A 13,139-nucleotide genomic window follows, 5' to 3' on the forward strand; every position below is an offset into this window, starting at 1 on the left:
TGCTCAGCCTGAGGAGCCCCAGAAATGTGTTTATTGTTCAAGTTGGGCTCGTATTGCTGTGTGGGGTCCGAGTGCACACCTGTGCACCCACTACAAGATCCAGGAAAGATGGCACACGGCAGACGACGACAGGAAGGACACTTGCTCCCCACCCTTCCTGGGACCTCGCCGTGTGCGAGGGCCGTGTGCAAAATTCGAGCTGGGGTCTGCAGCTGCTTGGAGAGACCCAGGGCCTCTTGCTCCGCAGCCTGCAGGGTCCGAGCAGGCAATGGCCCTGGGGTGGCGAGGCCCCCACCTGGTCACTCCCCGCTGCCCCCTCACTCCCCGCTGCCCCCCATGCAGGCAGTGGAGGGCAGGACACGCAGGAGGGCCAGACGCTAATGGTATAAACGGGCGGCCACAGCACTGCTCACCCCTGAATAAATAAGATAAATAACTAAATAAACAACTACAGACATAAAGGAATGGACACAGAGACGTGAACGGATGGCGCAGGACGTCCCTGGTGGGGGCCACGGCCCCCTTAAGGCATGTGGGAGGCTGCAGGCCTCTGGTGGTGGGTGGGTCAGAGGCTGGTGGAGGACACAGACAGCGTGGGCGACGATGGCGGCGGGAAGTTGAGCAGCTCCAGCACCGCCACGCCCACACTGCTGCGCCGTGTGAACATGCAGGATGCGGCCACCCACTTGTTGGTCCTCGGGTTGTACTTCTCGATGGAGTTGAGGCTGGAGCTACCGTCGTTACCCCCCACGGCATACAGCCAGCCATCCATGGCCACCAGGTCATGCGTGCTCCTGGGGGAAAGGCAGGGTGAGCCCCTGGCTGCAGGAAGGGATGAGGGGGGAGGGGCCACGCCACGAGAAAGGGTGGGGGGTGGGACATGCCCGCTAAGGTGGGGAGAACTCCCTCCCCACAGCACATCCCTACTGCGGACCCGCGCCCCGCTCCCCGCAGCACAGCCCCACTGTGGACCTGCGCCCCCCTCCCCGTAGCCCCACTGCGAACCTGCGGATATTCATTGGCGCCACGCTCTCCCAGGCTCCAGCCTTTGGACTGTATCTCTCTACCGAGTTGAGGCAGCTGGTGCCATCGTTGCCCCCTGCCACGTACAGGGCACCCTCCAGCACGGCCACACCCGCTGAGCTGCGCCGGCTCAGCATGGACGCCACGGGTGACCACACGTTCACCTGAGGGTGAGGGCGTGGGCTGGACGCAGACCCGCCACGGGCATCCCTCCTCTGCTGCAGCCCCGACTCCAGGGTGGGGTGTCAGGAATGGGTGGGACGTGGGTAACCAGAGGGAGGAGGGCCCCGCGGCGCACGGGAGGGGGTGGCCAGGAGGGGTGCACTATGCACCTGGGGCTCATACTTCTCCACAGTGGCCAGGTGTGAGGAGCTGTCGTAGCCGCCCACGGCATACAGGTTCCCATCTGCGGGAAGTCAACATACCCGTGGCACTCCTGCTGGGAGTGGGATCTCCAGGGTGGGGGAAGGTGGGGATGCCCCCCAGGCAGGCCCCATCACCCACCAAGCGTGGCCACTCGCACATAGCGCCTCCGGGTGCTCATGGCAGCGACGGACGTCCACGTTCCGGTCAGGGGGTCGTAGCGTTCGGCACTGTGGGCACCAGGACCGCCGCCACAGCTCAGCGGAGACAGAAAGGCGTCCCGGCCCCAGAACCTGCCCTCCCCAGCAGAATGGCTGAAATCTTACCCTAGGAGTCAGAGAGACTCAGACCGCAAAGTCCTACCAGGCAGCGCCCGCTGGTGGGCACAGGAACCTGGCTGCCTGAACAACCCTGGGCGCACACCCACCTGGGCCCAGCCTCTGGACTGGGGGTAAGGACCCCAGAGAGGAAAGGGCACTGGGGCAGCAAAGCCAGGAGTTCAGGCCCAGTGTGGCCGTGGCCTGGGGTGAAACGGCCTTGTGGATCACCCCCTTTAACACCTCATCAGATATGACCTCCGTGGTGGTGACACAAACTTGCCTCCTGCGGTTGAACCCTACAAAGCCACTGGAGCCCCAACCCCAACTACTACCTGTTCAGGCAGGAGGCCCCGTCATAGCCGCCGGCCGAGTACAGGAGTCCGTGCAAGGCGGCCACACCCAGGCAGCTTCGCCTTGTGCCCATGGACACCTCCGGCTGCCACGTGTTAGTCACGGGGTCGTAGGACTCCACCGTAGCCAGGTCTGAGGTCCCGTCATAGCTAGCAGAATTAACCCACTGCAGGTCAGGACTGGCCTGGTGGGCACGTGCGAGACCCGACCCAAGTCCAGCCTCCAGGCTTACCCGCCCACAGCATACAGCCGGTTCCCCACCGCAGCCACTCCCACCCGGGCCCGGCGCGTGGACATGGAGGCCACCACGTGCCAGCGGTCGGTGCGTGTGTCGTAGGCCTCACAGTCTCCGTGGATGGCAAACAGGCTCCCGCCGCCTGGGGAGGGCAGGTGGAGACGGGACTCATGAGTGGATCCCACTGCTGGGCCACACCCCGGGCTCCTGGAGAGGCCCCTGGATGGAGGGGCGGAGGGGCAGGTCAGGACCTGACTGGCACAGGTGGGGTACGCTTATGCTGGTGGGGAGTAGAAGGCACAGGGCAGAAGGGAAACGGGCGGGGGGCCATACCCACAGCAAAAAGCACAGGCCCGGCCCCCTCGCAGCGCCGGGGACGCGTGCGACTGGTGCCTAGGACGCCCCTCTGCTCGGGCAGCAGGTGGAACTTCAGAGCCTCGATGAGGAGGTCCTTGCAGTCAGGGTGGTGCCTCACCAGGCTCTCGGCATCCACGTGGCCCAGCAGGAAGTCGCGGCTCAGCAGGGGCAGCCGCACACACTTCATGAGCTGGGGTGCAGGGAACGCCAAGGTCAGGCGGGACCCTCGGGCACGCTGGGCATCAGGGCTGAGATAACCCCCCAGATGCCCGTACCACCTGTGTGACGGATTCTTCTTCAGACAGGTGGGGGCATCACCCCCACGGACTCCCTGAACTCGGGCAAGGTCAGGGTGCACCAGGCCCTCAGCCACCTGCACGCCCTCCTGGATGCTGTGGGAGCCCCCGGGGCCGCGCCTCACCCGTGGGACATGCTGCCTGCGGGCGTCCACGTCATGTTTCACCCAGCTCAGGACGGCTCGGTAGACCTCCTCCTCGGAAGGCACGTTCAGGCTGTCGCTAGAGACCAGTTCCAGCACCTGGGGGTGGGGGTCCTCAGACCTGAGATCTGGGGAGGGTCCTGTGGGCCCAGGGAGCCCTGAGGATGCCTAGGAGGGAGGATTGAGGGTGGGGGCTGAGTGTTCATACTGGGAGGGGCCGAGAGTCAGGAGCCACTGACGAGGCTCCTGGGGGGCCTGGATCCAGGAAGGTCTTGTGGACCCACAACAGGCACTAAGGATTGTGGGTGGGGCTGTATCAGGCACAAAATGGGGTCGGGAGTCAAAGGCAAAGACTGGGGTGGGGTGGGGGGCGAGGGCTGGGCCCGCCAGCTGTTACCTGTTTCAGGGGCAGCAGCATAAACTCCTCGGTCTTGGCCACGTCCACGAAGTGCTGCAGCACGTACCTGTGGGCGGCCTTGAGCAGGTCGCTGCAGGAGTGCGCATCGGCAAAGCCCCGGATGCCCAGGCAGTTGGAGGGGTCGAGCTGACTCAGTAGGAACTTGCAGCAGGCGTCTCGGACGCCATTCAGCTGCAGGAGACTGGCGGCTGGGAGCAGAGTCTACGGGGCACCGAGAGGCGGGTGAGGGAGACACAGGGTGGGGGGGCAGCGGGATCTGGGTGCGAGGCCTTCACCCGGATCTGGGTGAGGGAACCTCACCTGCACGTTGCCCTCGCCCACCACGATCTCAGCCGTGTACGCAAACTGCACCAGCTGGTCCAATGCCTGAGGATCGATGTCGTGCAGCGTCACGTGGGTCTGGCGGCTCTCGCTCATCTCATCTGCGGGGACAGCGGGTCAGAGGGGCTGACCCGAGGGACCCACGGAGCCCCCAGCGCCGCGCAGGCTGGTACTTGCTTGTGAACATGGCGTGGAAGTACGGGCTGCAGGAGGCCAGCACCACTTTGTGCGCACGGATCTCCTTGGCGGCCACGTGCAGGACGATGTCGCACAGGAGGCCGCGCTGGCGCATGCGGCTCATGGCCACGAAGGCATCGTGGTAGTGCCGCTTGGAATTGTGGGACACGCTGTGGCCCTCGCGGCTCAGCAGCTGCACGGCTCCCTCCATGGGGGCTGCGGGCCGAGCCTGCCGGGGCCGCGTGCGCTCTGCCTCGGGTCTGCAGGAGGCGGGCGGGTCAGGCTTCGCCCCGCGGGAGCTGCCCGCCCGCTCTGGAGCCTCTGGGGAGCCCGGGCAGCCCGCGGGGACCCAGTCGCTGGTGCGACGGGGGCGCCGGCAGCCCTCGCCTGACCTCCGCCAAGGACCCCCGCCCCGGAGCGCGCCGTGTCCAGGCCTGTGCTGCGCCCCTGCTCCCCCGGGCGTCGTCAGAGCCGCGAGCAGAGCCCCGCGCCCGGCCCCGCTCCCCGGCGCCCCCACGAGCTCAGCTCCTCCACGTCCCTAGCCGCCCTCTCGGGCCCGCAGCGGGAGCGGCGTCCTGGGCGCGCGGGGCGCAGGTGGGGAACCCACTCCGGGCCGACCCCGCCTCCGCACCTGAGTCCCGACCTCCCCGGACCCTCGGGAGAAGCCCCCGCCCCTTCTGCGAGCAGACGTGAGGGCGGGGGCCGGGCAGGTCCCGAGGCCGCCCCCCGCGCCCCGACCCCCGCCCACTCACGCCGGCGGCTGCGGCGGTGGCGGCGGCGGCGCCTCGGGCCCAGGCCCCGGGCTGCCGTGCTCCGGGCTCTGCGTCCTGCCGGCCGGGCGCTCGCTGCGGGGCTGCATTCGGCTGCCGGACCCGCCGCCGATTCGCGGAGGACGCGCGGGCGAACGGATGCGGAGACTGCCGGAGGGCTGCTCGGCGGTGGCGGCCCGCGCCGTGTCGCTCACTCCCGCCGCTCCCGCCCGCAGCCGCTGTTTCTCGGCGCCGCCCGCCCCGCCTCCCGAGAGGCTTCGGGGACTAGACGTTGGAAGCGGATCCTTCCAGCGCTGCACCCGGGTCCGCCGCCTCCTCCGAGAAGCCCCCCAGGCCCCACCCTCCTCTTCCTCCGGGAAGCCCCCGGCCTAGCCCTCCTCCTCCGGGAAGCCCCCCAGGCCTTGCTCTCCTCCTCCAAGAAGCCCTCCACAGGCCTCGTCCTTCTCCTCCGAGAAGCCCCCCTAGGCCTCGCCTTCCTCCTCCTCCAGGAAGCCCCCCAGGCCTCCCCCTCCTCCTCCCCAGGGAAGCCCCCCTAAGCCTCGCCCTCCTCCGAGGAGCCCCCCCTAAGCCTCGCTCTCTTCCTCCGAGGAGCCCCCCAGGCCTCGCCCTCCTCCCCCGAGAAGCCCCCCTAAGCCTCGCCCTCCTCCTCCGAGGAGCCCCCCTAAGCCTCGCCCTCTCTCTCCTCCTAGGCCCCCCCCAAGTTTTGCCCTCCTCTTCCCCCGGAAGCATGCTAGTCACGGGGTCGTAGGACTCCACGGTAGCCAGGTGGAGTCGTAGGACTCCCCGCTCCCCCGACCCCCTAACTTGCTCTTCTCCAGGGAGCCCCGGGGCCCCGCGGCACCAAGAGGCCGAATGGGATCCCGAGGCCACTCCGCCCGCGTCCGCCTCACGCGCCCCTTCAGCGCCAGGGCTGGGGGAGCCGCGCCTGCGCCCCGCGGCGCCCTTGTCGCGGGGTCTGGCTGTCCAGGCCTGGGGGCCCGGGTGTCAGGCTGGTAGCGGGAAGGAAGGCGCCGGCCTCCCCACTGCCTTCGCCCCGTGCGGCGTCCCCGAGAAGGGCCGCCGTCTGTACCCAGAGGGCCGTGGACGGGGAGCGCCCTGCGTGGTGTTCGTGGCGCTGGCCCGGTCTCCGCGGATCCGAGGCGAAGCCAGCCTGGCCCTCGGGTCGCCCGTCTTTTGTCGAGCTGCCGACATCAGTGCGGTTCCCACCGCCCCTCGCGTTTTCTACTGGACCGTCTGCTTTTTATTGTTGATTTGTGAGAGCTCTTTGCATAGGGGCCCCGCCGTCGCAGCCTGGCGTCCTCGCAAGCGCGTGCCCTCGGAGCGCCGGGTGGGCTGCGGGCGCGGCGGGACTCCTGGTCTCTCTTCCCCGGGGAGGACACCGGCGTCGCCGCGTCCTACGGAGCCGGGCGCCGAGCAGGAGGCGCATCTGGGCCCCACCGGGGCTGCCCGCAACCGAGCACGCGAACGCGCCCTCCCGCCCTGAGGCCGCCGGCGCTGCGGTCGGAGAACCGTAGAGCCACTTGGCTGGGCGTGGCGCGGCGGGGCGGGGCCTGGACGGCGGAAGTGCGCAGCCGCGCGGCATTCTGGGGCCGGAAGTGGGGCGCACGCTGCGGGCTGGTGTCATGGCAGCTGCGCGGAGCCGCAAGAGGTAAGCAGCGGGTGCGAGGGCCGGTTTGGCCTCCCGGTGGGTGTCTGTATCCAAGGGGGCTTTTCTTGCTCCTCTCAGCGGGGCTGGGGCGAGCTGGGCCTGCGGGCAGCTGTGACTCCTGCGTGACCCGCAGGCGCCTGGCGGAGCTGACGGTGGACGAGTTCCTAGCTTCGGGCTTTGACTCCGAGTCCGAATCCGAGTCCGAAAACTCCCCAGAAGCGGAGACGCGGGAGGCACGCGAGGCTGCCCGGAGTCCGGATGAGCCGGGCGGGAGCCCCTCGGCCAGGTGAGTGGGGACATGCGTGAGCAGAACCTCCTTGCTTGTCCTGTCCCACCGCGCCACAAGGTTGCTGACCTCGCCTGGGGTCTGAGGGCCAAGGCCTAAGGATCTCCGACCTCTACCCCCCAGTCCTTTCAGCTTAACTTACTCTTTCATCCGATGTTTACTGAGCTCCTGTTCCGTGCCATAACCCTGTCCTAGGGAGGCAGCGTATGTTGGTGAGTTCTGCAAAAGTCTCTTCCCGATCTAGGAGAGCTCTCACGTTCTTGGGTGAAATCACCGCCTGCAGTTCGGTAGAAGACAGATAAGTGCTGGGGAGGGAAAGGAAGGACAGAGGGGCTGGAGAGATAGTTGCAGGGGAGTCGAGTTGGTCTGTTAGAAGGAGCGGAGGCTGGGCGCGGTGGCTCACGCCTGTAATGCCAGCACTTTGGGAGGCCGAGGCGGGCAGATCACCTGAGGTTAGGAATGCGAGACCAGCCTGACCAGCACGGAGAAATCCCAATTAGCCGGGCGTGGTGGGCACCTGTAATCCCAGCTACTCGGGAGGCTGAGGCAGGAGAATCGCTTGAACCCGGGAGGCGGAGGTTGCGGTGAGTGGAGATTGCGCCACTGCACTCCAGCCTGGGCGACAGAGTGAGATTCCGTCTGAGCAAAACAAAAATAAAAAAAGTGGAGGTGGCTGTTTGAGAAGATGATGTCTGAATAAAGACCTCGAGCAAGGAGGCCACACGGACAGTAGGGGAAGCGTGTCTTGGGATTTCAGGCAGCAGAAACAGCAAAGGCCTTGCAGTGGGAGCATTTGGGGAGAGTGCAGAGGTAAACGTGGCAGGAGTGAGGGGGTGAGTAGCGGTAGATGAGCCCAGAAGGGTGATGAAGAGCCAGGTGCCGTAGACCGTCATAAGATTGCCTCGTAAAACAGGGAGTTACTTCTGGGTTTGAGCGGTGGAGTGCCTTGTAGGTGGCAAGGGTGGAAACAGACCTTATATTAACTGAGAGTTGAACTATGTGGTGGTTTGAGAGGAGACACGAATGGTTTTGAAGGTGTTGCTGATGAGATCTGATGACAAGTTGCATGCTGGGTATTAGAGACAGAGATTTGCCTTTAGTCTGAGCCCCTGGAAGGGTGAAGCCACCATCAGGCAAAGTAGCGCACGGCGCAGGCACAGCAAGTCTGGGGAAGACCGCGACTGGGGGTCCTAGAGCAGGGCGCAGGCACAGCAAGTCCGGGGAAGACCGCGGCTGGGGGTCCTCTGTAGAGCAGGGCGCAGGCGCAGCAAGTTCAGGGGAGACCGCGGCTGGGGGTCCTAGAGCAGGGCGCAGGCACAGCAAGTCCGGGGAAGACCGCGGTTGGGGGGCCTGTGTAGAGCAGGGCGCGGGCGCAGCAAGTCCGGGGAAGACCGTGGCTGGGGGGCCTGTGTAGTGTGTTTGGGCGTGTGTTGTAGAGACTGTTGGGTAGGAGAGATGGGTCTGTACTTCCTGGCAATCGTCCTGCCTTGCTTGTTGGTAACCCTTGTGAAGGGAGTAGACTGATCCTGTAGGCCACTCCCCGCCCCCTCTACTTCCACTTCCCACTGGGGTCACTGACTTCTGCCTTCTCAGCCGGCGTAAAGGCCGTGCCTCTGAGCACAAAGACCAGCTTTCTCGGCTGAAGGACAGAGACCCCGAGTTCTACAAGTTCCTGCAGGAGAATGACCAGAGCCTGCTAAACTTCAGCGACTCGGACAGCTCTGAGGAGGAAGAGGAGCCGTTCCACTCCCTGCCAGATGTGCTGGAGGTGAGGGCATGGGCCACACCAGAGTGGGGGCACTTGTGGCCTCTACACTCTCCTTCAGCTCAGCCTTTCTGTGCAGGAAGCCAGTGAGGAGGAGGATGGAGTGGAGGGCGGGGACGATGGGGACAGAGTCCCCAGAGGGCTGAAGGGGACGAAGAATTGTGTTCCTGTGACCCTCGCCATGGTTGAGAGATGGAAGCAGGCAGCAAAGGTGAGCAGCAGTGAGGGGCGGGCAGCCGGGTGCCCAGGCAGAAATCTGGCCTTGCCTCACCTGAGGTGCCTGAGGCTGTGCTGGTGGGAGGAGCTCTTCTCCACTCAGGGCACGCTGGAGCCCTCTTCGGCGCAAGTGACTACACGTTGCTCCTCCTGCTTGCTTGGTTGCCCCAGGACTGTGTGTTCACCCTTGGGTAGATTTCCAGGGGCTTCGTCGGCGCCCCACTCCCCAAAGTCAGCCCCGCTGTGGGTGGGATGGATTGTCTGCTTTTGTTGGTTGGTGGAGCTGGGGTCCTTTGAGCCTGTCACAGTGGTTTTTCCAGGGACAAGGATAGGGAGAGCTCCGGATACCACCTGGAGATGGCACTCCCAGTCCTTTCCCTGGGGCTCCTGAGCTAGACTCCCTCCCCTTCCCAGAGAATTCTAGACTTTGTTTGCATTTTTGTTATCAGTATGAGGCTCTGTGCCCCACCCCCCCCCAACCTCTGCCCTATGTCTGAGGGTGGGGTGGGGGTGCCTTTCTCTGGGGCCGCCGTTTCTACTCTGCCGAGTGCAGTCTCAGCTCCCCTGACGCCCCTGGTACTCTTGGCTCCTTCAGCAACGCCTCACTCCAAAGCTGTTCCATGAAGTGGTACAGGCGTTCCGAGCAGCTGTGGCCACCACCCAAGGGGACCAGGAAAGTGCTGAGGCCAACAAATTCCAGGTCACGGACAGCGCTGGTGAGCTCGGGGGGAGCTTGGCATCCAGGCTGTCTGTTGCGTTCTCTATCCCGTGAGTACATCCAGGCCTTTTCGTTGCAGTGTTCAATGCTCTGGTTACCTTCTGCATCAGAGACCTTATTGGCTGTCTCCAGAAGCTGCTGTTTGGAAAGGCGGCAAAGGACAGCAGCAGGTAAGACGGGAGGTGGGGAAGGGGGGTGGGGTGGAAGGTGGGTCGGGACCACATACAGGAGAAGCCAGAGGCCCTGTGGCCAGGACAGAGACGTGGCAACAGAGCCAGGCTCTTCTCGGAGACCCTGAGAAGGCAGTGGGGCACGAGGGACCCTTGGGAGAGGCTGGGCACTTGGGGCCAGTTGGAGCGGCCCCACCTTCTTTCGTTCCTGGAAAGGGAAGCTGTCTGCTCGGTCTCAGACAGTGTGGAGTGTGCAGCTGCCTTTGCTCTCAGATTTTCCCAGGTTAGGGTTCTTGCTCTCTTCCCCTTCGTAAAGACTTGTAAGTCCTGTCCATGCTCCTTGACCTCTGCACTGTGACTGGCCTGTTTCCTGGAGCTGTGCATGTCTGTAGACAGGGGCCTTATCAATGCTGAGAACCTGAGGGCCTCAACTTCCCTCTTAGAGGAAGATTGGGCAGAGAAGGCCGTGGAGGGTTTTCAGAGAAGAGAGACGCACAGCCAAGCATTTGATAGAGCATGGATCACGCTGGGGTTCTGGGGCCGTGCAGCCATGTGACCTTGAGTCAGTGGAGTCCTAGAGTTGAAATTGCCCCAGGACACCCTCAAAGGAAGAAAGGAGACCCAAGGGAGAGGCCTCGCCATCAGCACCTTGGGGGCAGGAGACAGCGGCTCAGGAGACAGGCTGGTGGTAATGGTCGGGGCTGGATGGATAGAGCAGAGCCATGTCCACATGAAGGCAGTGCTGTCCGAAGGGGACAGGGAAGCTGGCAGATGGGAGTGGAGGGACAGGCAGCGATTGGGGAGCAGCAAGCACTGCAGCCTGAGCCACCAGGTCAGGGACCCCTGTGAGGCAGCAGCTGTACCGGAGGGAGTCAGGCCTTGGGGAGCAGGGCTGCCTCCTGGATCTGGGTGGGCAGCTGCAGGTGTCCAGCAGCCAGCGTCAGCACAGGTGTGAGGAGGGTCGAGGACAGGGGGTCTTTCTGGGGCCCTGCCCTTTGTTCTTCCTGTGCTTCAGCAGACTTTAGTGAGCGCCTACTGTGTGGGTGCTGGTAAATGTTTTTTTGTTTTGTTTTTTGTTTTTTCCTTACAAGATAGGATCTTGCTCTGTCGCCCAGGCTGGAATGCAGTGATCATAGCTCACTGCAACACGTACCTTCTGGATTCAAGTGATTCTCCCACCTTAGCCTCCCAAGTAACTGGGACTCCGCCACCAGGCCTGGAGAGTATTTTGTATATTTTTGTAGAGACGGGATCTCACTATGTTGTTCAGGCTGGTCTCAAACTCCTGGGCTTGGAGTTTGATCCTCCTGCCTTGGCCTCCCAAAGTGCAATGACTAGGCCGGGTGCGGTGGCTCATGCTTGTAATCCCAGCACTTTGGGAGGCCGAGGTGGGCAGATCACGAGGTCAGGAGATCGAGACCACGGTGAAACCCCGTCTCTACTAAAAATACAAAAAATTAGCCGGGCGTGGTGGCGGGCGCCTGTAGTCCCAGCTACTCGGAGAGGCTGAGGCAGGAGAATGGCGTGAACCCGGGAGGCGGAGCTTGCAGTGAGCCGAGATTGCGCCACTGCACTCCAGCCTGGGCGACAGAGCAAGACTCCGTCTCAAAAAAAAAAAAAAAAAAAAAAAAACAAACCAAAGTGCAGTGACTACTGGCGTGAGCCTCCACACCTGCCCTCTGATTTTCTTTTCTTTGTGCAGCAAATGTGGGCCAAAGGAAACCAGTCTACGGCAGTTGGTGGTGCCTGGCAGACCCCAGAGGCACCGAGTACCAGCTGCTGGGCTTAGGGGCCTCGTGTGGTCTCATGGTGGGGATGTGATCAAGGGGACCTAGAAAAGGTTTACGTCTGAGAGAGGGAGTTGGAGGCTGGGACTTCTGGGGACTCTTAGGGAGGTGGCCAACCCTGGGCAGGGCAGACAGGAGTTTAAGGCCACTGAAGAAGGGGCTAGTGCCCTTGAGAGGGTCCTGCTAAGCCCGCGTGTCTGTCCAGCTGTAAGGGCCCTGAGCTTTTTTGAGAGGAGAGACGGGGGTCTCTGCAGGGTTGTGGAGGCTGTGCTGGCCAGGGCATGCGCCACATGCTGAGCAGCCTCGCGTCTGAGCCGTGGGGCCTCCCAGACAGGGATGGGTGGTGTCTTTGCAGGATGCTGCAGCCGTCTAGCAGTCCGCTCTGGGGGAAGCTCCGTGTGGACATCAAGGCATACCTGGGCTCGGTCACACAGGTGCTGTCCTGGTGGGGAGGGCGCGGGGGCCTGGCTGTGTCCGGTGGTCTCGTCCTTTTTTGTATCCTGGAATGCATGGGTTTGGGGCTTCACTGTCCCCTCCTGCCCTCAGCTGGTGTCCTGTCTGGCGGAGACGACGGTGTTGGCAGCCGTGCTGCGGCACATCAGCGTGCTGGTGTCCTGCTTCCTGACCTTCCCCAAGCAGTGCCGCATGCTGCTCAAGGTGGGTGGCCCAGTCCCCTCCCCATGGCTGTCATCGGGTTGGGGGGCCACGCGGCTACCCCTGCCACATCCCACTCCTGGCCAGGGCACAGGTGGTGCCCACACTCCACTGGCTCCGCTTGGCTAGAGAGGCCACAGAAGCACCTGGCCCCCACCCCCACCTGAGGCAGCCCCCACCTGCCTGGGCAGCGTGGCTCAGTCCGTGAGCAAAGCCACGGTGGTGTCTTCTTCCTGGTGTGATCTCACATACGTCGGTGTGTCTGACGTGGTAAACTTTTATGGTCCTCTTCTCACGAGGAGCAACGCACCTGTTCTGTTCACTTCTGTAACTGAGCTCCTAACTCAGGGCTCCCCCGAGGTGCTTTGGGAAGAGCTGGTGGCCATGAGAGCCTTTTCCTGGCTGGGGAGGGCTGTGCTGGCCCTGGGGCATCCCCACTGAGGAGGCTAGGGGGCCAGCAGTGACGTCTGACCTTCCGCAGAGAATGGTGGTCGTATGGAGCACTGGGGAGGAGTCCCTGCGGGTGCTGGCTTTCCTGGTCCTCAGCAGAGTCTGCCGGCACAAGAAGGACACTTTCCTCGGCCCCGTCCTCAAGGTAGTGGTGGGCCCTGCATCTGTGTCCCTCAGCATCTGCATTGGAAATCTCGGCCTAAGGGTGGGGCAGGCTGCCTTTGTGGTTGGTGCCCCTGCACTGGGCCGTGCACTGCAGCTCTGAGCAGACCCGGGCCCTTGGATCACGGATGTCCCACAGAGCACCTGGGGGTGGTGGGCAGGGAAGAGCGCCCTCGGCCTTCTCAGGGCCCCACCTGGACCCTGCTTCACACAACTTCCCCAGGTGAGGGCCTCCCTGGCTGGAGGAGGACACTGAGTGTTGGGACCTGAGGCCATGGCCAGGGTACAGTCCTACTGCCCGTCCCCATGCCATGGGTGGCCTGCATGTGGGGACTCTCAGCCCCCAGACAGGCCCAGTGTGCAGCAGGAGCTTCTGCCCCAGCTTCTCCCAGGCCTGAGGCTGGTGGGCACATGGGGGTGGGGGCTGTGCGAGGGGCTATGGCTCTTCCTTGAGGCCCAGCTCTGAGGGAAAGGCCCAGGGGGGCCTGGAGTGGGCGGTGGAGGTGCAT

At 64.0% G+C, this 13,139-nt stretch overlaps 2 protein-coding genes across 12 annotated transcripts in view; one reads left to right on the forward strand and one right to left on the reverse strand.

The window, feature by feature from the left end:
- KLHL17 (kelch like family member 17) lies at nucleotides 1–4,891 on the reverse strand. Of its 10 annotated transcripts, none has more exons than XM_055261518.2 (12): nucleotides 4,757–4,891; nucleotides 4,005–4,264; nucleotides 3,807–3,928; nucleotides 3,486–3,707; nucleotides 3,071–3,187; nucleotides 2,626–2,839; nucleotides 2,290–2,434; nucleotides 2,039–2,206; nucleotides 1,528–1,616; nucleotides 1,356–1,429; nucleotides 1,006–1,187; nucleotides 1–794 (listed from the first exon to the last, which is right to left on the reverse strand). In XM_055261518.2, exons 1-12 carry the CDS (start codon nucleotides 4,861–4,863, stop codon nucleotides 566–568), a joined length of 1,929 nt encoding a protein of 642 aa, XP_055117493.1. In that variant the 5' UTR covers nucleotides 4,864–4,891; the 3' UTR covers nucleotides 1–565. The 10 variants fall into 10 exon arrangements, 9 of the variants coding, with proteins under 9 accessions (XP_055117493.1, XP_055117492.1, XP_063487299.1 ...); XM_055261517.2 differs by having other exon boundaries at nucleotides 3,071–3,256; XM_063631229.1 differs by having other exon boundaries at nucleotides 2,626–3,187.
- NOC2L (NOC2 like nucleolar associated transcriptional repressor) overlaps nucleotides 4,757–13,139 on the forward strand; it is a 17,275-nt gene continuing 8,892 nt past the window's right edge. The window contains exons 1-9 of one of the 2 annotated variants that reach the window (XM_055261515.2): nucleotides 4,757–6,422; nucleotides 6,556–6,708; nucleotides 8,302–8,476; nucleotides 8,553–8,684; nucleotides 9,285–9,405; nucleotides 9,487–9,577; nucleotides 11,720–11,798; nucleotides 11,911–12,021; nucleotides 12,500–12,613. In XM_055261515.2, coding sequence (XP_055117490.1) covers nucleotides 6,397–6,422; nucleotides 6,556–6,708; nucleotides 8,302–8,476; nucleotides 8,553–8,684; nucleotides 9,285–9,405; nucleotides 9,487–9,577; nucleotides 11,720–11,798; nucleotides 11,911–12,021; nucleotides 12,500–12,613 — 1,002 coding nt within the window. In that variant the 5' untranslated portion in view covers nucleotides 4,757–6,396. The remainder of the gene's footprint in view (nucleotides 6,423–6,555; nucleotides 6,709–8,301; nucleotides 8,477–8,552; nucleotides 8,685–9,284; nucleotides 9,406–9,486; nucleotides 9,578–11,719; nucleotides 11,799–11,910; nucleotides 12,022–12,499; nucleotides 12,614–13,139) is intronic. The other variant, XM_055261516.2, reaches the window with a different exon arrangement.

The sequence above is a fragment of the Symphalangus syndactylus genome, chromosome 22 (assembly GCF_028878055.3).
Source record: "Symphalangus syndactylus isolate Jambi chromosome 22, NHGRI_mSymSyn1-v2.1_pri, whole genome shotgun sequence".
NCBI lineage: Eukaryota > Metazoa > Chordata > Mammalia > Primates > Hylobatidae > Symphalangus > Symphalangus syndactylus.

Bases quoted from the DNA above. Each gene is read 5' to 3' on its own strand.
- KLHL17 (XM_063631228.1), bottom strand. From the start codon at position 4,863: ATGCAGCCCCGCAGCGAGCGCCCGGCCGGCAGGACGCAGAGCCCGGAG. The intron at 4,265-4,756 runs GTGAGTGGGCGG...CGCCTCCTGCAG, and splicing joins CCACCGCCGCAGCCGCCGGC to ACCCGAGGCAGAGCGCACGC. The intron at 3,257-3,485 runs GTAACAGCTGGC...CCTCCCTCCTAG, and splicing joins TGCTGCTGCCCCTGAAACAG to GCATCCTCAGGGCTCCCTGG.